The 25,000-nt window shown below is 38.5% G+C and overlaps 2 protein-coding genes across 2 annotated transcripts; both read left to right on the forward strand.

Moving 5' to 3' along the window:
• The first annotated feature begins 4,126 nt into the window (after nucleotides 1-4,126).
• On the forward strand, nucleotides 4,127-12,732 carry LOC110169590 (probable E3 ubiquitin-protein ligase HERC4). Its single transcript, XM_020935143.2, is given in 24 exon segments — nucleotides 4,127-4,369; nucleotides 4,451-4,568; nucleotides 4,672-4,748; nucleotides 4,874-5,089; nucleotides 5,194-5,285; nucleotides 5,438-5,568; nucleotides 5,641-5,762; nucleotides 5,840-5,913; nucleotides 5,987-6,093; nucleotides 6,170-6,229; nucleotides 6,343-6,448; nucleotides 7,001-7,190; nucleotides 7,284-7,426; nucleotides 7,598-7,714; nucleotides 7,794-7,892; nucleotides 8,361-8,528; nucleotides 8,620-8,760; nucleotides 8,837-9,009; nucleotides 9,576-9,636; nucleotides 9,722-9,792; nucleotides 10,928-11,111; nucleotides 12,061-12,163; nucleotides 12,342-12,497; nucleotides 12,500-12,732. Coding segments are annotated over 24 exon segments (2,991 nt in total). The 5' UTR covers nucleotides 4,127-4,146; the 3' UTR covers nucleotides 12,559-12,732.
• Nucleotides 12,733-13,395: 663 nt separating this feature from the next.
• Nucleotides 13,396-24,967, forward strand: snrkb (SNF related kinase b). The gene is made up of 5 exons (XM_055166510.1): nucleotides 13,396-13,623; nucleotides 14,624-14,959; nucleotides 15,288-15,682; nucleotides 22,852-22,993; nucleotides 24,465-24,967. The coding sequence occupies exons 2-5, from the start codon at nucleotides 14,724-14,726 to the stop codon at nucleotides 24,622-24,624; spliced, it is 933 nt and encodes a 310-aa protein (XP_055022485.1). The 5' UTR covers nucleotides 13,396-13,623; nucleotides 14,624-14,723; the 3' UTR covers nucleotides 24,625-24,967.
• Nucleotides 24,968-25,000: the final 33 nt, after the last annotated feature.

The following is a 25,000-nucleotide window of genomic DNA, read 5'->3' on the forward strand; positions in this document are numbered from 1 at the left end:
TGAACACTACTGCTTCATGAATTTACAAGGTGGATCAGAGCATTTTGAGCTTTGGAAATGTTGACAAAGTAGTAATAAAGGTTTACTCAAACATGTATTAATGCAATAAAACACAACTCCAGGTATGTTTTTGAGTAGTTAACAATATTATAACATTGCTAAAACCTCACAAGAGTCAATTGTATGTAATATAGGACCTTTAATAATTCTACAGCAATCTCCAGTTTCAAGAACTCAACAACAAAATAATGCACAATATTTAAAAAGTAAATTCAGGTCTGGTCACCATTTCTTTTCCATTGCTAGATTTGAGAGAGGGCTTTGTTTCCTGACTGAAATTGATTGTTTTGTTTTCACTCTTTGCAAAAAAAAACTCTTTAAACATGCAGGTCAGTTGAAATAGATGTAGATTAGAGAAATCTTTTACAAACAACAAGCCAGTTTTGTTTTGGGTGGAGAGAGAAAACAGCCGAATCCAGAGACGAATAGAGGCACCGATGGATAACGACGCCAATGTTTCTTTTGTGAACTTTTATCATAAGTTTAGCCAAAGTGTTAGTGTAAATCAGCACGATGTGTCCGAGTCCTGGGTGGAAATCCCCTGAAACTCCCCAGGGCCACGGTGCAATATCTCAGCTGTCCGGCCGCCCATATCTCTCATCTGTGTCTGTGTGTGTGTGTGTGTCTGTGTGTGTGTGTTTAGAGCAGCTTTGAAGTCAGATAGCTGTTCAATGTTAACTGCAATTGTATCCTCTTTCAGTAGTCACATTAAAACATATCTAAACGCTCTGCTAGTGGAGATGTAGACATATAGGAAACGGCCCTAAGGTTTTCCGTTATGTTTGCAAATGTTGGACGATTAAATAGATTTTTCCCTTTCACGAGCTACAAATGATCAATTGAAAAATAGCTCAATGACATTTGACACACACTCATTTCTGATAGATTTTGTTGGTAAAAAAAAATAAATAAATAAACAAATGCCACAGAAAAAGAAAAGTAGCCTATTAGGTTTTATGAATATTTGAAGTCATGCCTCAAAACAACAGGGACTGAGCATGAATACAGCTGGTGCTCCATTTTTCTGCTGGAAATTTGAAATTGTGAAAAGAGCGGCCCTCAAGTCCAAATGTTGTACTATTACGATGGCACGAGGCTCAAGATACTGAGTGTATGCCTGTCATGACAACACTTTGAAGCACGATATACAGATACACAGAAATATCATGATAAATGAAAATATTGCAACTACTTTCACTGACACAATGACCTTAAAGGAGAATAATCCCAGTAAAACTTTTTTGAAGAGAATAACATGGTAAAATGTAACTAGTACAGGATGTAACAATAACCAACGTATGATATCATATCGTCAAAAGTCTCTCAATAATATCGTGGGCCATCACAGTATATTGAATCACAAGTTTCTTTGCTTAAATTCATTGTTATGGTGCAGCAATAGCTAAAAAAACAGAAGGAACTACATCGACCATGATTCTTTGCTCCATTTTGGTGTAAGCTACGTGAAGAAAAAGCAGCAAATTTCACAATAAATACCGTATCGTGAGATGCATATCGTTAAAATATCATTGAGATTTGGATATTGTTACATCCCTAGTGGCTAGCAATAAATAAACAGCACAATTAAACAATTAGTAGTTAGTATCTATAAAGTGTCATAAATGTAAATTATTTGACAAAGTGCCTCTTAAATGTGATGAAATAAGCCTGCTAGACTACATAAGATGACAAAAAAAAGAAAAAGAAAAGATACATGCGATATTTATTTAGCTTGAAAAAGTTTTCTTCTTTATATCACACACTGAACGATAAGTTGATATAGTATTTATTATGACAGGCCTATGTGAGTGTATGAGTGACCAAATATCCCCTATGGGAAATAATTACTAATATAATAGTAGAGAGACATACTGACACATTTTGGCTAGACTTGAATATTCTGAGGCTTATCTCGTAATTGTAATAATAATATCCTCAATCTGTCCCAAGAGCTAAATTACATTGTTAACCCAGTGCTTGCTTAGACATTGCTGTTAAAACTCATAATTGTGGTTTAACATTTTTAGAAGACGTCATCTTCTCCATAATATACAATAGCTTCGGTTTAGTGCTACATTATTGTGCTGCCATGACAGGCACAGTAATATAGTAGTATAAGTATAAAAGGTCCTGGTACAGCGCAGTACAATACATCACAATGAGAGGGTCGGTGCAGGCTTTACTCAGGAGGCTGCATTCCTTCAACTGTTAAGAAGTCACTGCTTTAAGGATTCAACAAGTCTGACTTAACCAACCCACTTCACTTCACTGAGCAAACAGGAAACACAACTGTCACAGACACACTGCACACTGTTACTTATAGTCCTACGTGACTGACAAAGCATAATAAGTATATTAATGTTCAACAGCACAAAGAAAACTTGAAACTGGGCTTCTTCTTTGCCCTAGGTAAATTTCTAGTTCTTAATATTTATGTATTTTGTATTAACCTTGCAATATGTGCATGATTATCGCAAAGAGGTCTATTCTGAGGGAATGGAAGACCACAACACTTAGCTGTTTCCATAAATGGTTAAACGATATGATGTCTTGTTTGTATCTTGAAGAGATTCTGTACAATCTTTCAGACCAGCAAGATAAATTTACGAAAATTTGGGGACCTTTTATAGATCATATTAAACAGAGGACTCGATCTCAAACTTCAGAGGACTGATCTCTCAGTTGAACGCTCCAGACATTAAATAAATTAATATATTGAAAAAAAAAATGCAATATGTAACTGTTGTTGTGCTCGAGTCCATGGAGATATGATTGCTTTGTTGTAAATGTTCCACAGTAGACTTTAGCAAGAAACTCATCTACATTTATTGCGTTTATTGATCAAAAATAAAACATTCTTTACTCGACTGGCCACTCATTTGACCTGTAACTGATGGCGATTTCTATGTGGCTAGATCAGGGGTGTCCAAACTTTTTCTTTTTTTTTTTATTAAGGGCCACATATCTAAACACAGACAAAGCACTGACTCGTGCTCAATACAGAGAATAATTGAAATATGTGCATGTTTAACACGTTAGAATGAGTCATCAGTCTTTATTCATGCTAAGATCCTTAAAATCACACACTAAATGTTAATTATTAGCTTTATCAAGGTAGATTTTCAAAAAAAAAAAAAAAAAAATGTTATTGATGAGCCAATTCACCTGGAAGCCTAAGGGCCAAGAAAAATTTGAGGGGTCCATTGTTGCTGATCCTGCATATCACATCGTGCTTATTTAGAGCTGATCTTAAAACGAAACTCAGCATAAACATAAACTGAAAGTGTAGGGTTCAAAGGTCACCGCTACAGCTGTAGAACACGCTGGAGTCAAGAGGTCAGGGCAAGTGCACGAGGGACAAGAGACTGGGCCATTCAAGTTGATGTGAATGGGAGAGAGGGGGACCAAAACTCACCTGTTAGTGTTGAGCGCCACCCCATGGTCAATTCGGTAAACTACATTGCATTCACGAGGCTGCAGATTTGTACTGCAACGCTAAAAGCCCAGTAGTACTTTTATACCATTACAGTGGTATAAAGTTAGGCTATTAGGCTATTGTTAAATGCAGTAGTAACAAAGTACAAGTAGTAAAGTCATGTACAACATATAAAAAAGTACATAAACACAACAAATAGTTCAGCGGAGGACACGTCTGCTTTTTTTTTTGTTAACGCTACTGATAATTTTGAGGCATAATAAATATTAAAACGCTACAAACTAAAGTTTTATATATTTAAAAATCACTGGGTTGTCTTCACTTTACTTTACTTTACTTCAATTAATAAACATTTTTGGTTGTTTATTGTATATTTTATGATTTTAATAAAGACGCATGACTTACAGCTGAAACTACTATAATAAACATCAAGCCGTGATAAAGTGTCGAGTAATTAGAACAGCTTTTCAAACCCAGTCCAGGTAAAACGAAACAAAAACGAAAATCGAAAATTAGACGAGCGTCCAGAGGTATTCAGAAGCAGCCCGTAGGTTTCGTTTTCCATTCTGACTTAACTTTCGTTTTTTGCCAAACTCCGCCCGTAGACTCGTATTTAATCAGCTGAGAGACGCACACAAACACTTTACATCATGTTTTCTTGGGGAGAGCAGTGTGCGCACGGCTTCAGGCTCAAAGACGGAACTTACACCGCCAAACCAGATGAGAATGGAGTTTGTTATTTAGACCTGGGCTCCCACATCACTCACCTGTCCGAGGGTCTGCGCGTGCTCTCTTTTGTCAAAACCAATGGAAATGTCTTTATTATTCACACCAATGAGAACAAGGACGGGACAAGAACCAGAGGGAAACAGAGTAAGTGAAAAAAAATATATATATATATATTATTTGCCTTAGTGTTGTGACCGTGTCTGGGTCTAACCTGTTGTGGCTCAGAGTGTTTGGACTTGAAGAAGATCAGAGCCGTGAGCTGCACTGATGACACAGTGACGCTTCTCAACAGGAAGGGACAGGTGTTCTGCTTTGACCCAAAACTTGGCAAAGGAAATCCAAGGTATGTGAAATTATTTATTTAGGCTATTAATAAAACAATATACTGATAATTTGACAGATACGTGTGGTGTTTGGGAAGCATCTTCTGATTTTACTTCTCTCAGGGTCCCGAAAAGCCTGATTAGTGTACCAGTGTCACAAGTTTCATGTGGAAGCCAACATTCAATTGCACTTACTAAAGGTACTTGTAGTGTAATATTTGTATTAAAATGATTTGAATAATAATGACAAAAAAATAAAAAATAATTAAAGAACTATGGTGAAAACAGAACTTGCTCTTTATATTACTGTGTGTTTTTTCTTCAGATGGGCAGGTGTTCACTTGGGGCCAGAACTCCAGAGGTCAGCTGGGTCTGGGAAAGTCCAGTGTGCCCTCACCTGAGCACGTGCAGCACCTGTCGGACCTGCCCCTGGTGCAAGTGGCAGCAGGAGGGGAGCACAGCTTCAGCCTCTCTCTGTCTGGAGCTGTGTTTGGATGGGGCAACAACTCCTGTGGACAGCTGGGCCTGGGGGACACTACAGGTACTATCTCATTATAAAGTTTACAAGTTTATATAAAGTGTTTAGATAAAGATATAAAAATATATAAAAATATATAAAGAAGTAAGCTGGTGTATTTCCTGCAGACAGGGATAGTCCAACTGTTGTTCATTATTTGAACACAAAGAAAACCTGTTTGATCTCCTGTGGACTTTCACACACTGCAGTTTTGACCAAGGTGAGACACACTACACCAGATGTACATGTATGTAAGTATGTATGTACGTCATACATACATTCTTACATACATATACATACAAGCTTTTATTGTGTTTTTCCTCTCTGATATATACATATATACACATACAGTATGTTTGTGTATTTGTGTAGGATGGAGCCGTGTTCACATTCGGTTCAGGTCAACATGGGCAGCTCGGACATAACTCCTTCAGGGATGAACTACGACCTCGACTCATCGCAGAACTCTTAGGGGCCAAAGTTAAACAGGTGGCATGTGGCAGGTACATAACTAATGCCCTGAACTGAGCTAGTATTTTCCTTTTATATGATTCTTAAATAAAGCTCTCCCACAGACAGCACACACTGGTGATGACAGAGTCTCAGAGGTTGTTCTCGTGTGGTTGTGGAGACCAGGGCCAGCTCGGACACAGAGGAGAGAGTCCTGCTGTCCCTATGCCTGTGCATCTGCCACCAGGTAACACAAAGTCATGAAGGAAATTATGTATTTTTAAATTTAAATGTTTAATGTTAACATTTCTGATGGAATTACAGAACACAGTGAAGGAGTCAAAGTTGGCAGTATCTTTGCTGGAGCCAACTGTTCTTTTGCGACATGTTTTTCTGAGGTAACAACAAACAAACTCAGTGTTATAAGTATAAACTGTAGTACATTAGAAATAACTATAAAAACTTCTATAGGACATGCATACAGTGTTTAACATTGAGACATGGAAAGAACAGCCAAGTCTTGAAGATCTGATTCTCAAATGGACTTCAGGCTCTGAACCATGGAAACAAACTAAACTGTACGTGTAGATAAGTTGACATATTATTCATGCTGTAATTCATTCAGTTCTCTAATGATAATGTTCAATTTAACAGAGATATCCAGAAGACATTTTCCTCCCTGTCACGTTTGAACAGAAGCTTTCTTGAACACAGGTCAGTAATAGTAGTTACATGAACTACAACATGTAGTCTAGTGTTTTTATTAACTACTATGCTGTTTTAAAGTAGCCTAATTAGTGTTTTATCAACGTTTTTGAATATAACAGAAAAGACAAGCACTTACAGACATCAGCAAATTATTGTGGCTTGGATCTATCAGCTGCTGAGAGATCTTTTGCTAATCTTCTCAACAAGGAAAATGTTTTGGAGCAGGTCAGTATTATGTTTACATTTCATTATCCAAGAGTACTACTAAATAATGGAACTATGAAACATCACATTACATTACCCACTAGTATTACACCATTATCTTGAAGTGCTTTCTGTAACGGTGCAGTGCTTAACTTTTTGGCTGGGGGTCCGTCACCTGCTTGTTTCTGTGGATGTGTCATTGCTTTGCCTGAAATGTTCCACAGTATGACATTAAACAGCTCTACCTTACAATTATTAAATTACAGGTGGTTTTATTGCTCAAACATACCTTAAAAAAACATTCTGATTATGAGTGGGTGAAGGTTATGAAGGTTTAATATCATACTGTAAACTTTCTGGACAAAGCTACAATATCAAAATCATTTGATGGACTCTCCACCAGAAAAGTTATACAATGCACCTTTAACTGTGATAGAATGTAAATATATACCACACATGAATGACCTGTCTGGTTATTTCCAATGGATCATTTCTACCTATATTCAGTAGTTGGCGTCATTACCATTTGTAATTAAATACTTAAGTTAAATGTACTTGTTTGTGTGTTGCCAGGTTGAAGCTGTGGTCCTGGACTCGCTCTCCTCTCTGAACCGTACCCCAGTGGGAATAGAGGGTTTGAGGGTCTATCTGCTCTTCACTGAGCTCCTGGTGGTGGTCCTCAAACACAACAAGGACTCAGAACTGGCAGAGGAACTGGCTGATGCAATTCACAGCCTGCCACCCGAGAGCCGCAAAGTCTTAAGTACTGCTCTTTTGCTTTGATTGTTTACTTTTAGTGTTGTATTGGAAATCCTCTGAATAATTCAACTTTTCAATCCAATGTTTTCTTTTTCAGGAGACTGGCATGCCTCTCTGTCATATTCTACCAGAAAAAGACACGTGGAGGTGTGGAGGGATGCTTTGTCTCAACTGCTCCTCTGTTTCAATGGTTTTAATTATCACAAAAACCTGGTGCTCATCCTTGAAGAGATGTACAATGTTAGTATTTTTTTTATTCTTTGTTAATAAGAGGTAGCCTTTTTATCTTTGAATTGAGCTAAAATCCATAGAGATACTACATTTTCTTACGTTTTGATTCTAACTGTATTATGGCAGATTCAGTGTTTATTTTTATTTTATAAGAAGAATAAAAGACAATGTCATTTACAGATCAACGCTACAAAAACAGGTGATGAAAAACTCCCAGAAACAACATTTTGGCTAAATCTGAGTGAAACCTTCCTCCAACACGATGTCAGTAATTGGCGGGTCTTAAAAGCAAAAACGGTAAAGAATTTTTAAACTGGATAATTTTATATATTATACAAGTGAAGGTGATTACTAATCTTATATCATCTTTCTGCAGTGCTTTTTCGGTGACCAAACTGCGCTTTGTAACTATGCGTTCCTGCTGGATCTTGAATCTAAGAAAAAAGCGTTTGACTTGGATTGTAACTGGACTAAGGTAGACTCAGCTTCTTAATTTAACTTGTTGTATAAGGAATAAGGTTGTAACAATATCAAAATCCCTTACCACAATATTTTCATGATGTGTATCTCACGGTTCGATATTTATTGCGATATTTATTAGAGGCTTATAAAATTGTGAATAAGGTACTTTTTCCTTGAAGCCTTGAAAAGCCTTTGGTACTGTTATAATATGAAGAATTAAGATTTAAAAGTCCTAATAACACCAAAGGATCATGGTGTATATAGTTGGCAAGGCAAGTTTATTTATAAAGCACAATTCATACACAAAGTCAAAGTGCTTTATAAAAAAAGAAAGACATTAAAATCACAAAGAAAGAAATTAAAGTCACTATAAGCGAAGAGACTTGTAATTCGATATATTGTGATGGCCTGCATTATTATTGTGAGACTTTTGACAATACGATATCACAGTATTTTGGCTAATTATATTTTTGTATTACAGAAAGAACATCAGGTTAACCAGCAGAATCTTTTTCTCCCTTTTCTTGGATGGATTACTCAGTCTCAGCCCGATTACTTTTATCTCAAATTGAAGCGGGCATCATTTGTAGAAGACACTTTTGAACAGCTGGCTGCTTGTTCTGATAAAGCCTTGAAAAAGCCACTTATGGTAATCTTCCCTATTCCCTATTGATCACAGTATGGACACATGCACAGCCACTGTTAAGCCTAATGAAATGTTGTTGTTTTTTTAATATTAGGTGCATTTTGATGAGGACCCCAAAATCACAGATGTTTACAAAAGAGATCTGTTTCACCATCTGTTTCGGAAGATTATTTCTACTGACTCTGAAATGCTACAGTTCAATGACTCTCAAACACTGGCTTGGTTCCCCTCCAAAGTAAGGTTCATAACACACCAAAAATGGTATGCAAAATAAAGTGCTGCATTTATACTTGTTTATATATTTTTTTTAGAAGATATCAGAGAAGAAGAAAGAGCAGTTCTTTCTTTTTGGGAAGCTTTGTGGTTTGGCTTTGTACAATCAGAGCATTATACACCTGCCTTTTCCTCTGGCTCTGTTTAAGAAGCTCCTCGGTGTAGAGCCGTGTCTGGACGATCTCACTGAACTCAGCCCAAATGTTGGAAAGTATGTGAAACAACATTGCAGCACTTACATTAGTTATGAATGATCTGCATGTTCGAAGCCCATTATCCTCATTTTCAACATCCTACCTTCCATTTTATGCATTTGTTAAAGATGCACTATGTAACTTTTTGGTTGGGGAGCCGTCACCTGCTTGTTTCTATGGATATGCCCTTCATCTGCGTGGAATGTTCCACAGTATGACATTAAACAGCTTTACCTGACATTTATCTAATTACAGGTGGTTTTATAGATAAAAAAATATCTACAAAAACACACATTCTGACTGTGACGGGGTTGCCTCTCCACAGATCTAACTAACTTGGTAGCTTGGTTTGGTCTCCATGATGATAGAAAGTTTTAATGACATACTGTCAAGCATTCCAGACAAAGCAATAATATCTCCATGGAGAAAAGTGTTTGACTGGCACTCCACCAGAAAAGATACACAATGCACCTTTAAAACTTTTCCTTCTGTTTTTTCTGATAATTTTGTCATTTTTAATTCTGTCAATATTTGTCACTTGAACATATGTGATGAATGCCCTCTAATTATTTCTGTTTTCCAGAAGTTTACAGTATGTTCTGGACTTTGACTCCAACGTAGAAGATCTGGATATGTATTTTACAGTAAGTATGGCAGTTATCACATACATGACTACATACATTTATGCCAAAAATATGCCTTCAACATATTTTACCAACTCTATTACAGATAGACTGGGATAAAACAGAGGTTGAACTTGATCCTTCAAATCCTGGCAAACCAGTGACGAATGACAATAGGTGAGTTTCCTTCAATAAGAAGCATTTTGAATATGAAAGATGCTCCACCAAATAGAACCAAAAAGACAATAATTGATGACTAAATAATTACATATATTAATGATAATGGCACTTACACATGTGTGGTTTTGGTGAAAAATGCTTTTCATGCTTAAAGAATTGTGATCTATGTAATAATGTAGCCTGATTCATCAGATGGTTTCACTTCATGGAAATTGTCTGACCCTGCAGCATTAGAATTTATTCACTTGACAGTAGGCGGGTACTTTTTTATTTAACCAATCGATGCTATTTGGTCACGATGTATGTAATGCACCACTAACAGGGCTAACTGGTATATTAAGCTTTTCCCAAATCCCATAGGAAGAAGGGCAATAACGTCTTTCCTCTTGGTAAAATTCACCAAACATTCTCTTTGTTCCGGCTTTAAACCCTCAATCTCAGGCATCGTTGCCAACACATGTGTGGCTCTTCGCTGATTGGCTGGTGCCCGGACTCGCACTTCCAGGATTCTTGCAAACCGTCTATTGTATTCCGATTCCTGACCTACTCACTGGAGAGAAATGAAACTGAGCGGAGGCACTAGATGGCACCAGCCTGGCTAATAATAATGTTATTTCCTCATCAAAAATGTAACTGTAGTTGTGTTTTGTTTCATTCACATGTTTAACAAACAAACCCTGCTTATATAGGTCTTTAGGTTATTATATTTAGGTTTTTTGTTTGAAAGAATTCTTCTCTCACTCTGTTCCACCTTGTGATGTTATGTAATAATACAGTGCTCCAGTGTGTTTTTAAACTCCATACGCAGTCACAATCATTTGGGTAATTTCAGCTCTACTGAAATCTCTACTGAACAAAAGGCAAACTGTTAACTTGAAAACTACTGCTTCATGACATCACAAGGTGGAACAGAACATTTTGAGCTTTGGAGACAAGCTAATAGTAAAAGATTACATGTATGTTTGAAGCACTGTAGGTATGCTTTAGCATTTTAACATGGCTTAACGACTCACAAGACTCACTTTTGTGTAATATTCTATTAAGGAATCTTCAACTCTTTTTTTTTACCACACCTATCTTGTGTCATAGTTTGTTCAAATACCACTATATTTTGTGTCGTACCTTTGCACAGGCAGGAGTTTGTGGATGCCTATGTGCACCATGTGTTCACCTCGTCTGTGCGGAGTGCGTTTGAGGAGTTCAGACGTGGCTTCTTCCAGGTGTGTGAACTGTCCACACTGCAGCTGTTCACACCCGAGGAGCTGAGGGGCGTCATGGTGGGCAGCGAAAACTATGACTGGGCCTCCTTTAAAGAGGTACTACTCTCAACTTTAAAGGGCATGTATTACGCCCTTTTCTCATCTATGGTATCAAAAACGTAGCTGCAGTTGTGTTTTGTTTCATTCACACGTTTAACCATAGACTGTATATATAAATGGACATAGCTAATGTGCTAGCCGCCACATTCCAAATAGGAAATGCGCATGCGGGCTCTTCCGGCTCCTTCTGACCCTGGTTCCCATTGACTTACATTGGAATATTGTGGCCCCCGTCTCTGTAACTGCTGCAGTGAGCCTTCTCATTTTGTTCTTGAAATGTTTGTTTTAACCCGCTCTACATGATCCTGCTGTTTTGTTTTGTTTTTTTGTCCTATTTTGTCCATAAAAAAAATCCTATTTGAATTAATAATAATATTGAGCCTGGCTCTAAATTTGCCCCTGTAACTAGTTTCATTTGAGTGGAGCCGAATGCCATGGGTTAGTACCACACAGGTACCTGTTAGCATTAAATCTACCACTACATGACATCACAATGTGGAACAGAGTATTTTGAGCATTGGATTTGTAAACAGACTTATAATGCAGAATTACTCAAACATCTGTGAATGAAACAAAACACAACTCCAGAGATGTTTTTGAGGAGGTAACAATATTATAACATGGCAAAAATCTGTCAATTTAGTCAGTTTAGGTAATATAAGGCCTTTAACTGTATATCGTCATATATATCTATAGCCTAAGAAAAAATGTGAAGTTACTACTTTCAGAAAACAGGCTACATTTTGTTTGTGTCTTGACAAGTGGCAAATTTAGTTACTGGATTTTAATTAAGGAATAATAACCAATATAAATATAAGTATATAGCTATATAGCGTCATAATTACACAAATCACTGTCAAGTAATTTAAATGTTTAATTTGTTTTATTTCATTACTGATTGGTTTGTTTATTTATTTAGCTGTTTTTCTGTCTCTTCTTTATTTAGAACACTGTCTATGAATGTGAATATCACAAAGACCACCCCATTATTCAGATGTTTTGGGAAGTTTTTGAAGAACTCAGTGAGGAAGAAAAGAAAGATTTTTTATGTGAGTAATTACAGAACTACAAAACACAAATCCTACTTATAATAATTCACCGTAATATGTATATATTATTTACAGTACTGTATTGAAAACCACAACCTTAAGCCATTAATAAAAATGATGAATCTAGTGATCTTTTTAAAAACTTGGTTTATAGTTACTGATAGCCTTTTGTTTTTAGGGTTCGTGACTGGATACAGACGAGCTCCTATCTTTGGACTGGGTCAGATTCAGATGAAAATCCGCCAGAAGTATTTGCCTCATGGTCGCGCTGATGCACACTTCCCTGAGACGCTCACATGTCACTCAATCCTGGAGCTGCCTCTTTACACTTCTAAAACACCCTGAGAAGAAAACTGACTGAGGCCATCCAGCCAGAGACAGGCTTCAGAACATAATCACTTTCTCTACTAAATATTGACTAAAAACGCTACCATAATTTATTGTATGAAGGGAGTGCACTTTATAACATAGAGTTTGTCTATATTTTGTATTGTATTATATTGAACAGTGATTTTGTTTGTAATAATTACTAGTATCTGTATAAAGTTGTTCATTGTTCGAAATCACCACTAGAGGGAGCCAATCGTCTGTTTCTTTTTTCCACTACATGAATGACACAAATAGCTGCAAAGATGAGATCATCCTCCATGCAGGTCATCTCTCAACAAAAGACCAGCACTGAGTGATAAAAAACATAGTTTCACCTTCAAGGTGTGTCGATTAGTGTGATGTTTTAGTATGTTTGTATTCATTATTGAATAAATTGTATGCACAGAAAAACTAACCATAACCTTGAGATGTACGAAACAGCCTACCATTCGATTTACCTATATGACATACCAGAACTTCAGCAGCATTTTAAAGACTTTAAAAGAGATGCTTCCCATAACACCTTTAGCCTATATGCTGCCACATTTTCACTATTTTACTGAAAAGGCAATTATGTTAATGATCTTTTCTTGTGTGGCTCTGTACCCAGTAAAGTTTTAATTAGTTTTTAACCATGGAACACAGCGGCCACATTCTTGTCCCTTGTTCTCAATAAACAAAGGAGCTTACTTTAATCATTATATAATTGTTGGACTTCCGAAGCCTATACTGTGCCCAGACTGTTGTGTGAGCGCAGGGCCGCTCTCCCAGAGGCAGGAGGAATGTGTTGACGTCAAAAGGAAACTGGACGCGCGCGCACCTGTGCACGAAGGCGCGCGCACTTCGTCCTCTCCACTGAGCGGTGCTCGTGCTCAGCGCTCCGACTTGAGCGAGCAGAGCTTAGCAGTAGAGCTCACTGCTCAGGCACACATGAGGAAAGTGCCTCTCACATGGAGCGCTGACATGGAGCAGACGCACTCACACAGATCCAGCCGCGTGGATGTTTAAACTGTGCGTCAAACGAAGATCGTCAACGACGCACTGAAGCCAGAACAAGCCCGCAGCTTCGGGATTATTCCACAACAACAATGGTAAGTGAACATAGAGTGTTCAGTCTTCTAGGTTCAGCAGCAGCGGCGTCATCCGCATGTAGCGCTGTTGGGGCCGCTGTTATTGCGTGTTTTGAGATGTTTAAGTGGGCAGAGGATGGAGCTGTACCTGCGTATTTGTCAACTGTGGACTGCAGCAGACTGTTCAGCTGGCCTCAACTCAAGTGTAGCGGCTCATGGCAAGTGGCCACAATATGCACTATGTAAAATACTGTAATGCCTCTAAGTGCGCACATAGCAGGCCCGGTTTAATGGAACCAAAGAGTGTATTTGTCATCATCATCTGCTCGTATACAGTAGTACACGACAAGAGATGAACAACCTCACTGGTCCCAGGGGTGTGACTGAAGGTAGTGAGACAGTACTGTTAAATATGGGGACCCTTCTAGTTGACAGGCAATAGAAAGCACCTATTTGAGAGCTTTCAAGTGTACACAGTGTTGGACTTACCAAAGCTCACCAAATTCAGCATCGTAGAAAAGGCCAACAACGCATAAAAAGTACTGTGGACAAAATAATTCTTCAAAACAATGAAGTAACAATGAAAAACATATAATTTTTGCACGTAGAGTCTCAAAGCTCTGGTTCCCATCACTGTTGTTGACAAAGCTGGTCTTATAAATATGTGATGATTGAAGATACAGTGACATCATCAGCTCTAAAGCCCCTTTGACCCTTTTAGTCAAACTAATGAAGACCCACTCGTGTGCACACACTCTAACATACATTATAGTGTCCTGTTACAGCATTGATCCACGTCCCATTTGTGCTGGATGGGTGTTATTTGAGATATGGGCCAAGCAGCATCTTCAGTTATGGACGATAGAGGAATATTTTTACTGCAGTGGTTTCATCTGTAAACATCAGTGTCAGATACAACAACAACAATAGATGTGATAAAACAGCTGCTGACTTCCCCTAAAGCTCTTTTCTCATTGGACCCAAACCATTAACGCATTCATTATATATATCTTTTTTTCAGGCAACACTGCGTTCGTGAGGAGCACCTTGACTCAAGCACCTTCCTGCATTTGTCCCTCTTTGCGTGTCCTACCGGGCTGACCTGACGTCAAACTCCCAAAATGGACTGCCCAGAAGCCGTCATTTCTGTGGAAGAGGGCCGGCTCAGTCCTAAAACTGTCCCAGGGCGCTCTGACCTCAGCGGGCTTTACCACCTTGGGCGGACGCTGGGCAGGGGGCACTTTGCTGTGGTCAAACTGGCACGTCATGTCAACACTGGTCAACTGGTGGCTATCAAGATTATTAATAAAACGAAGCTTGATGTCATGGCAACAAGCCACCTCTTACAGGAAGTGAGGTAAATGCAACTAATGTACAATTATTTCTATGGAGGAGGACAGATATGACAGATTACACCCTCCAGTCAGCATTTTCATCAAACGTTTCATAAAATGTGTTGACTCATTTGAGACCAAAATAGAACAGCGCTGTCTGAAATGAATGTTGTGATCAAAAACGCCTCGGTCTTTTAAAAGCTTAAGATGATTTCTATATTCTTAGTATTATATTTATGGACAAAAGCAACTTTTTTGTACTTCTTCCTACAGTAATTTCAATGGTAAAACTCAAGTAGTGTATATTAAATTACAATTCATTTACATTTATTTTTTTGGACCTGTTTTTAGGTGCATGCGGCGGGTGCAGCATCCAAACGTGGTGCGTCTTTACGAAGTCATCGACACCCCGAGCACCCTGTACCTGGTGATGGAGCTGGCAGAGGGTGGCGACCTGTACGACTACATCCAGCGCCATGATGGGGGCGTGGCCGAGGGCACCGCTAAACGCCACTTCGCTCAGATTGTCCGCGCTGTGTCCTACTGTCACCGTCTCCACGTGGTCCATCGAGACCTTAAACCCGAGAATGTGGTGTTCTTCCCGCAGCAGGGGGCAGTCAAGCTCACAGACTTCGGCTTCAGTAATCTGTTTCAGCCCGGCACCATGTTAGCGACGAGCTGCGGGTCACTGGCCTACTCCGCACCAGAGATCCTGCTGGGAGAGGAGTACGATGCTCCTGCTGTGGGTGAGTGTTCAGAGGCGATGGCAACTTTTATGTGTTTGCTTAAAGGTGCATTATGTAATTTTTCTAACGGAGTGTCTGTCCATCAAGTGCTTTTCTCCACTGGGTTGTTATTCCTTTGACTGAAATATTTCACAGTATGGCAGTAAACCCTTCTCATCTCATCATCATGGAGACTAAACCTGTTACTGGTCAGATCTGTGGAGAGACTACCTCACTGACAGTCAGAAGGCCTGTTTTTCTAGGTATTTTTAAGCAATAAAACCACTTTTAATTTAATAAATGTAAGGAAGATCTGTTTAATGTTAGCAAAGACATATCCATAGAAACAAAACCCTCAACCAAAAAGTTACATAGTGCACCTTTAAAGCCACAGTATGTAACTTTTTAAGCCAAAAATAGACAAATTTTTTTTTTTTTTTTTTAAATTTTGGTTGTGTTTATGTAACTGAAAAACATATAAAAACATAAATCCTTAGTGTGAGCAGGCTTTCAGCTCCACAGAACAGACTCCAATCTGGCCTGAATGAGTCCAGAGTAAGGCACAAAACTTATCTATCTCCACACAGAATGTTCTGAAGTATAGCTTTGACTTTCTGTTTTATAAAATTATGCAGGTGACACCTTCTGAAAGTTACATACTGTACCTTTAACTTTTACTCATTTCCATTTTGCATAATTCATTAATACATGTTTATACAACTGCTTGAGGACATAGGACACTCTGTGCAAGTCCCATTGCTGAATAAATGTAGTCAGGCTCACTCCACCCCTGATCTGCAGCCTCTACACATCTATACACAAAACATAGAATACAAGAGCATCTGGGAGGGCATCTGGGGTAGGTGCTAATCATTGCTAAAGATGATTTTTAACAGATTCAACATCATTTTTGACTGTCTTACCAAAAATACTGAGAATTCACCTGCAGTCACTTTTGACCTACATTTTACAGAGACTCTTTATGTATTCTTTAGTTTTACCTTAATTACAAACAAATCCCTGCAGTAACTTGACCGTTCAGGGTTTGGTTACAGTACATGTGTTTCCTTCCTAAAACCACTTAAAACGTGTATATTCTTTCAGTGTACCAAAGCTTATCCGATGACCTTGTAGCTTCCTCTTTATTATCGCTTGTCTGTTGACATTCACGCAGTCATATTCCGTCTGGATTGTTGTGTGATTGTGTATTTGTGCTTAGGATTAGTGCGTAGTAGCGAATGTGGGTCAGTCTTAGCAGTCAGTCAGTCGTGAGCCAACTGAGCACGTTCGGCGTTTGAGCCAACACTGCAGCTCCCCACTGGACTCCCTCTGCATCGCAAGCATTTTGTCTGTGTGTGTGTATGGGAGAGTGTGTGTGTGTAGTGAGACAGAGATGGATAACACTAAGAGAAAATCCCATGCATCAGTATTATCCAGTGTGAGGCTATACTGATACTGGGGCAGAGGGAGAGGGAGGTCCTGCAATGTACTTGAAACACAGTATAGAGAATAGAAATGCACTGACCCAGCTTTTTCAGTTCCGATACTGATTTCGATACTTTGGCTGCTGATACACGATAATAGCTGATACCAATGCACAGACTGAAAATTGTATTTAATTCCTTCTGCTAAGACCAAAACCAATCCAAACATGTTATGTAACTCTTATTTATAGCTCAAATAACTTTAGAATAACTTTGTGTAAATAAAAATCCAAATATTATGCAACATGTCTGGGCCAACTAAGATCTGTTAATAGTTTTATTACATCAATTTATGTACAGCCAGGATATCAACTAAACCGATATTTGGATGCCGATGTTCAATCAAGCTGATTTTTCAGTATCAAAACTGATGTCCGATACCAGTGCATCCCTAACAGAGACGCGCTAAATCTGATCTTTACTGATCTGTAAAGCTGGAGCTTATCTAAGGAGGAATTATTGCACATTATTACAGACGCAGAATCATTTTTCTGTCAAGCCCGCTAATACTATCCATAGGCCACATAATAGCACCAAGGCAAACAAAAGATCCGCTGTTAAATCATTTCAGGGGAACATTTTTATAACCTCTGTCTGTGTTCTAGGTCATGTTGTGCAGATCAAGATAAGTAACTATGGAAACCTTTGATGCTTTTCACTTCTCTGCTGGCAGTGTTTAGGATAGGATGGCTCTTTTGTAATTTGTTCTTCTCTAATTACTAATAACAGTGCAACAAGTAAAGCTGTTGTAATCCTATTTAGAGTTATACATTATAACATTTTCAAACAATACTTCTGTTCATTTCACTGTCTGCTGGATGCTGTGGCTAGTTACCATAACGATGTGTTTGAGTGTTTTAACTGACCCTATGTTGTCGAAGTGAGCTGTGTCTGATAGTGAAAATGTTAAAGAAGACATATGCTTGAGCCTGCTTTAGCTATGACACCCACAGATCATTATGTTATAATCTGCACATTTTAAATTGCAATATTCATCTAAAACAACTTAAAAAAAGAAACAAGTCTGCTGATTTCGGCATTACAAAACTGCTGTGCAAATGGGAGTAGATGTAAATGTCATCACAACAAAGAGTTGTGAAGTTGTCAGCACCTCTTATGGACAGCTGCACATCATTCTATGGAGTAGCAGATTTAAAAAAAAGTAATTTATACTAAAATTACTACATGATTCTGCCAAATTCTATACGTATCACTAAATTAAGAAATTGAAGTTGGAAAACGAAGTAAGTACAAAGGGATGGGCATATGCTGGTGGCAGTGAAAATGGGTTGATCAGAAATATGGCATCTTGAAAATAAGTTATTGCTCAAACGTGCACGAGTCTTGCACAAGTACAACTTCAAGAAAGGAAATGAGAAGGGGAAATAACTCTTGCATCATGTGTTTCCAGCACTGTAGCAGCACTGTACTGGCTGTTTGTCCTTGTCAATAGCTTCTATTTCTCCATGTTCCTACCACTCTTAAACATCTCCAAACATTTTTCCCAAGTTTACAGTGACCACATAAAGGCAGCGTTAATTCTTCTCTTGTTTATAAATCTAACGTCACAGCCACTCAGTCCACTTCTCAATAAGGAAACCCATTGGTCCAGCGTCTGTGTTAAAAATAGACCTGAATAAACTCACATGCCTCCACATCTCCAGCATGACTTATGAGCTCCTCCACTTCCCCTTTTTCATGTTCCTGTTTTTTTAAGTGTCCAGGTGAAGAGAAGAGTGCCCATTTAAGTCCCTCTGGGTGTTTGCTCTGTAATGTCCTGTAGTAAAGCTGCCATGATAATGAAATTTCAGTACAAAAATAGATTCTTGTGAGATTAAAGCTATGTTATAATGTTGTTACCTCCTCATAAACATACTTGGAGTTGTGTTTGTTCCATTATTATTAGTCTGCTACATCTCCAAACCTCAAAATGCTCTGGTCCACCTTTTCAGTATGCAGAGTTTGTGTGTTAAACATGTGTGAATGAAACCAAACACAACTCCAGGAATGTTTATGACGAGGAAACAATAGTATAACACAATGCTGGGCCCTTTAACAAAGAAATAACGTGTACAAGATAACATGTACAGATCCATTATCTTCCTGAAATAAGTTGAAGCAGCCCTAGGACCTGTTCCTTCTTTCTTGTTCTCATTTAAAACTGAACACCCCTGCAGTCGTGTGACTCTTTGAGCTCACCTCTACTGTCTTTCATGACTTGGCCTCTTATTGTATCTTTATTTATGTCTCCACACTGACACTATTTTCTCCATCCTCCTCTTGGCCCTGTTCTGTGTGTTTGTTTGGTGATAGTCATATGATTGAGAGAAGAAGCTCCACGGGCGGTTTGGATAAAGGATAAACATACAGGAGCTCAGTTACATAATGTGTGACCACCACTGAGAGACGCCGGCATTTACAACAAGGTGTAACTTTTCTGGTGGAGGGTAGGTCAAATGCTTTTCTCTGTGGAGATGTTATTGTGTTGACCTGAATGCTTCACAGTATAGTATTAAACCTTTCTATTATCAAGGAGACCAAACGTGACCATTTTACAGGTTAGATCTGCGTAAAGACAACCCTGTTCACAGTTTTTCTAAGTATTTTTGAGCTAAAAAAAACACATATAATTTAGTAAATGTAAGGTAGAGCTGTTTAATATCATACTGTCGAACATGGCAGAGCAATGACATATAAACAGAAACAAGCAGGTGATGGACCCCCTTAATGCATCTTTAAGGCAGAGAAAGGGCTGTGTTTATTGGTTTATGCTCTCCATTATCTCCAGATGTACACTGCATGGCCTCGTGCTTGTGTACTCTTGGTAAATACATAAGAAGGGTGGAGTACTCACACAGAGGATGTGGTGAAGAACTTCTCCTTTTCACAGGGTGGGTGCCACAGACAATAAGTCACATGAAAGTGTCTAAAATGAACTTTTGATCTATGTTAATTAACTCAGTTTTTCCTTGTAAGATAACTCTAAAAATAAGTATTTTTTTGGATTAAATTTTTAAGAGTCCTATACTAGTATCACAGTATTTCCTGATTTATGTTATAATATTGTTTCCTCCTCACAAACATGCCTGGAGTTGTGCTTTGTTTTGTTTGCGCGTGTTTAACACACAAACCCTGCTGAGTTCTTCCCTCAAATAGAAAACACTCTGTTCCACCTCATGTGGTAGTTTTAAAACTCCATATACCTTCACTTGAATCATTTGGGTCTCTACTGAACAAAAGGTAAAAGACAGCTGTTAACTTGAAAACTATCACTTGATGAGATCACAATGTGCTTTGGAAATGTAGACAGACTAATAATAAAGATATGTGTGAATGAAACAAAACTCCAGGTATGTTTTTGATGTGGTAACAGTATTATAACATGGACCTTTTTAAGCGCTTGATGGGTTCATTAAATCTTAAGACCTGTACGTTTTTATTATTTTCAGAAGACCCCTGAAGATAAGTACATGTACAAAGTTGAAAAAAACTGAGGCACTCAAAAAGTGCAAAAATGATCAAAAGCCTTTAATACTATATGGCAGATAAAGTTTAAGTTAAAATCAACTTTGTATTTGAGACTGGTCCCTACACTGAAGACCACCAAAAGGACAATTCTGCACAATCTCTGTACATCCAAGTAGCACTCCTGCCCCCTAATGTTTTGCATGTAAGTACATGTATTTACAAAGTGTCATCAATACGAGATACTTAAACTGATACTTGTTATTGATATTTCCAGCTTGGGCTCAAAAACACAAACTTCATTGTCCCAACAGTGTATTTTGGTGATACATTTGTGTTACATTCAGTTGAGAGCAGAAAAATCCAGTTTCTGCAACTTTTTTCCTGGACAGACTTCAACCCTGAATGGCCCCTTACACTGTTACATAGTACAAATAATCAATTATTGTAGGCATGGGGCCACTTCCAGCAAAGCAGAATAACAATGGAAGAACTTTGTGGGAAATGGACGACAGCAGGAGAAATTGAATAACATTTTTAAAACGCCTAAATCCAAAGCAGCTGAACATGTGGCTGAGGTTTTGTGTGTACCTGGAGCTGTGATGTCAGCAAGACACTAATGCATGCTGAGAAAGTGTGATATTCCCCAGAGAGTAGAGAAAAGTACGCTCCCAGCACCGACTTGCCCTCCTGTTGCATAATGCTTGTGCGGACTTGTGGGTGCATGTGAGTGTGCATGTGAGCGTGCGTGTGAGCGTGCGTGTGAGTGTGCGTGTGAGTGTGTGTGCGAGCGTGCGTGTGAGCATGCATGTGTGCTTGTGGCCCAGTCAAAACGGCTTTGTTCAGGCCACTGCTGTTATGTGGTACAACTAAGGATTGATTTATTTCACTAGAGCAGAAGAATGCAAGGACACCACACAATGAGAAGTACTTTTGATTTAAATTCAAGCAGTGGAAGATAAAATACTTGTCAAAGCGGTCAAGATAGTCTGATGAATGACAGGAAAAAGTCTGTGTAAACTTGTTCAACTGACCTTGAAGAAAACGATTACATTTATGCATGATTTCCACAGCTTTATTGTTTCAGGTGGTACAGTTTTCTTTAGCCCATTTGACAAAGTGAAGCAGACTTTTACATAATTCTAAAAATATTCTTTAAATGGCCAACAGCATGAGGAACTGTTTTATTGTTACATCACAGTAGGCACAGAGCGGACAGTTTGTGTTTAGACCAAAGTGTGAAGGAAATGCTGAGAATAGCTGCACAGCCAACAACGCACTCCCTGTTATGGGCACAGCTCTCTCTCCTCTCTTCAAGTGGACCATGTCGTGCCCCGGTCTGGCTGGTCTGGGCTGGCACTGTCTGTCTGTCTATGTGTCTATCTGTGGAGGGGGCAAAGGGAAGGAAAAAGGAAGGGAGGGGGTTTTAAAAGAACACTGTGTCAAACTCAAGAAGGGGTCTGAACTCTGTCTGTGTCAACCATCAGACCGGACATCCCCCTTTCACACTGGACATACCTCAACATTATTATGACTTAGACTTAAACAAACTTTTTTGATCCACCAGGGAATTATTTGGACACAGTTGCTCACACAGCACAATATAATATCCTAACAAAGAGCAAAAAATGTAATTTGTAATAATACATTCAAAATAAGTAGCAAAAATAGCAAGAAACTGGTGTAAATTTTTGATAAGATGGTGAAGTGACCCTGTGAAGTAAAGACTAATATAAAGGTGCAGTATTATCTAACTTATGCTTATATAACTAAAATAAAATACATTAATTCTTAATGTGAGCAGGAGCGCCTCTCCACTGATCTGACCTGTAACTTGAACTGGTCTGGTTGGATAAATTTAAAGGCAGTGTTTCAGGCAAAGTAATACAGTTGTTGACTCTCTACCCGAAAAGTTAGACAGATCATTTATGGTTTTATGGTTGAATAGATCATTACAACTAAATTATTCCAATTATGTAAGGGAAAAGTACAACCAAATCTGTACTTAATGCCAAAAAGATTACAAATAAATCAATGTTTTCCTCCAAGCTCCTCATGTACTCTTCTGTAGTTTTATAAATAGACTTATATTCTTGGTTCCACTGCACTTTCTATTTTACACACTACTTCTTTAATCCATTTTATTTAAAGTTCAAAATGAATCATCTTACGAGTGCCCAGAGGGAACGTGTCCTATTTAAAGGGACTGTGGATAAAGTGGTGCTGTGCTGTGTGCTGCAGATATCTGGTCTCTGGGGGTGATTCTCTACATGCTGGTCTGTGGGGTTCCTCCGTTCCATGAAACCAACGACAGCGAGACTCTGGTCATGATCCTGGACTGTCGATACAGTATCCCAGAGTACGTCTCCGACCACTGCAAACAGTAAGTACGCACATGTATACACACATACGTAGACAGAGAGACGCAATCAGTGCAAACACAAACACACACAGGCACACACAGGCACACACAAACACCATGTTGGGTGTCGGTGCCTTTCCAGAGCATTATACTGACTTTTCACAATCAATATTCATTTCTTGGAGACTTATCGTATCCTTAACCTTAGTTACAAATTGCCTAACCCTTTTACGTCATATATGAACTTTAAACCATCTTGTTGATGTAAAAATAAAGGATTTACGTCATGAGGAACTGATTTTTGACCCCGTGAGGAGGCAGGTCCCCATGATGTGAGTGTGTACAGATCTTTGTCCGTACAGTGTTATAAATACTTGCTCACAGGGTCATGCTGTTACATAACTCAGTGTATACAATGGAAACTCTGGGCTGCTCCAATTCTTTCCATACTTAGTCTTGTAGTCAATTCTAATATCTTTTTTAAGTTACCACTGTAATGGTCCATCTTCTTTTCTAAAATACACTTTTTTCCCCTCCCAAAATCCAAACCTTCAATAATGTTTTCATGTTACTCTCCACATGTCTCTTTTTGCCAGGTTTAAATCATATATTTTAAGCCTTGCCTACATACTGCTCATTGACACTCGACATGCTTTATTTTCTCTAAAAACATTGACTGATTGTAGTTTCCTCTTTAAAATGAAGTAGGTAATTAAGTTAGGATTAAGTTTAAATTGAGTTCTGCCTCTGCTCAAGACACATGGTCTCACAGAATTACTGTAATGAATAACCCTGGCTGAACCCTCTCTAATGGAACTAATATCTAGTATTATGTAATATGAATATTTAGAGACATAGTAGTATAAATAGTCCCAAATCATGCTTTAAGTATCCATAGCTACAACTAGGGATCAACTGATAACAATATAACTAACAATACTGGTATTGAATATCTGCACTGATGTTGACAAATGAGCAGAATCTGGTATCGGTTTCATGATATCGGTATATCAGTAAGACGATGTCCTGGTTGGACCTTAGATGTAACAAGACTACTTATAGACAGATTAAGGCCTAAAACATCTCAATGTTTGAACTTTTTAACACAATGCTGTTCAGTAGTGTTTTGCAGGATAAATTACAGCTGCATACCAGAAGTGGATCTGTTATGTATTAAGTTACCTGTATTTTAAGGAAATAAGTCCCTACACGGGTATCGGTTCATATCAGCAGATACTTAAAGTCACAGTATCGATATCAGAACTGAAATAGCTGGATCAGTGCATCCCTAGCCTCAACCAAAATGTCCGAATAGCCAGATCTTGAAGTTCATAAGGTTCAGTTTCGCCCGTGGCTGGGTTTGTCATTTATAGTCCTGCACTCTCCAGAGATTTAATGCAGTAGATGCAGGGGGCGACCGGATCTGCTGACCGGAAAATTCTCTCATTAGTCTGCGTTTCACTGGATAATTTGTGTGTCCTACTTATTTCAGAGACCAGTGCTGCAGTGTGAAGTCAATCCATACAATGTCCTCACTCACTTACCCTTTTAACGCCATGCAGCTCTTTGGACTCCCCCCTGATGATGTAGGCATTACCTCATGTCCCAGAGACCACTGCAGGTCACATGTTCTTGTGTGTTTTCTCACTTAACCTTGACTCTTTACACTACGTATCCAAACCACACAATGTTCAGCAAAGTCAACATCAACACCATTTGGTAAGAGTGGAATGCCTAAAGTGCTGTGCTCCACTTTTGATTATTCATTACATGTGTTTATTTTTTTTACTTAAAGGTGCACTGTGTACCTTTGCAAATGGAGTGTTTAGCTCCATGGAGATATTTTTGCCTCACCTTGAATGTTTACAACTATGGCATTAAATGTATTTATCTTGCACTTATTAAATTACAGGTGTTTTTATTGCTCAAAATACCTTGAAAAACACATTTCTTTTGCAAGCTGGGCCTCGTCTCTACAGATCTGACCTGTAACTTGGTGCAATCTTGTCATAGATTGTCATAGATCGA

The sequence above is a fragment of the Boleophthalmus pectinirostris genome, unplaced genomic scaffold (assembly GCF_026225935.1).
Source record: "Boleophthalmus pectinirostris isolate CB_2022bp ecotype Guang Dong unplaced genomic scaffold, ASM2622593v1 HiC_scaffold_804, whole genome shotgun sequence".
In the NCBI taxonomy this organism is placed as follows: domain Eukaryota; kingdom Metazoa; phylum Chordata; class Actinopteri; order Gobiiformes; family Gobiidae; genus Boleophthalmus; species Boleophthalmus pectinirostris.

Coding starts and splice junctions, on each gene's coding strand:
- snrkb (XM_055166510.1), top strand. CDS start 14,724: ATGGACTGCCCAGAAGCCGTCATTTCTGTGGAAGAGGGCCGGCTCAGT. Junction 14,960..15,287: donor CACCTCTTACAGGAAGTGAG/GTAAATGCAACT, acceptor ACCTGTTTTTAG/GTGCATGCGGCGGGTGCAGC. Junction 15,683..22,851: donor GTACGATGCTCCTGCTGTGG/GTGAGTGTTCAG, acceptor TGTGTGCTGCAG/ATATCTGGTCTCTGGGGGTG.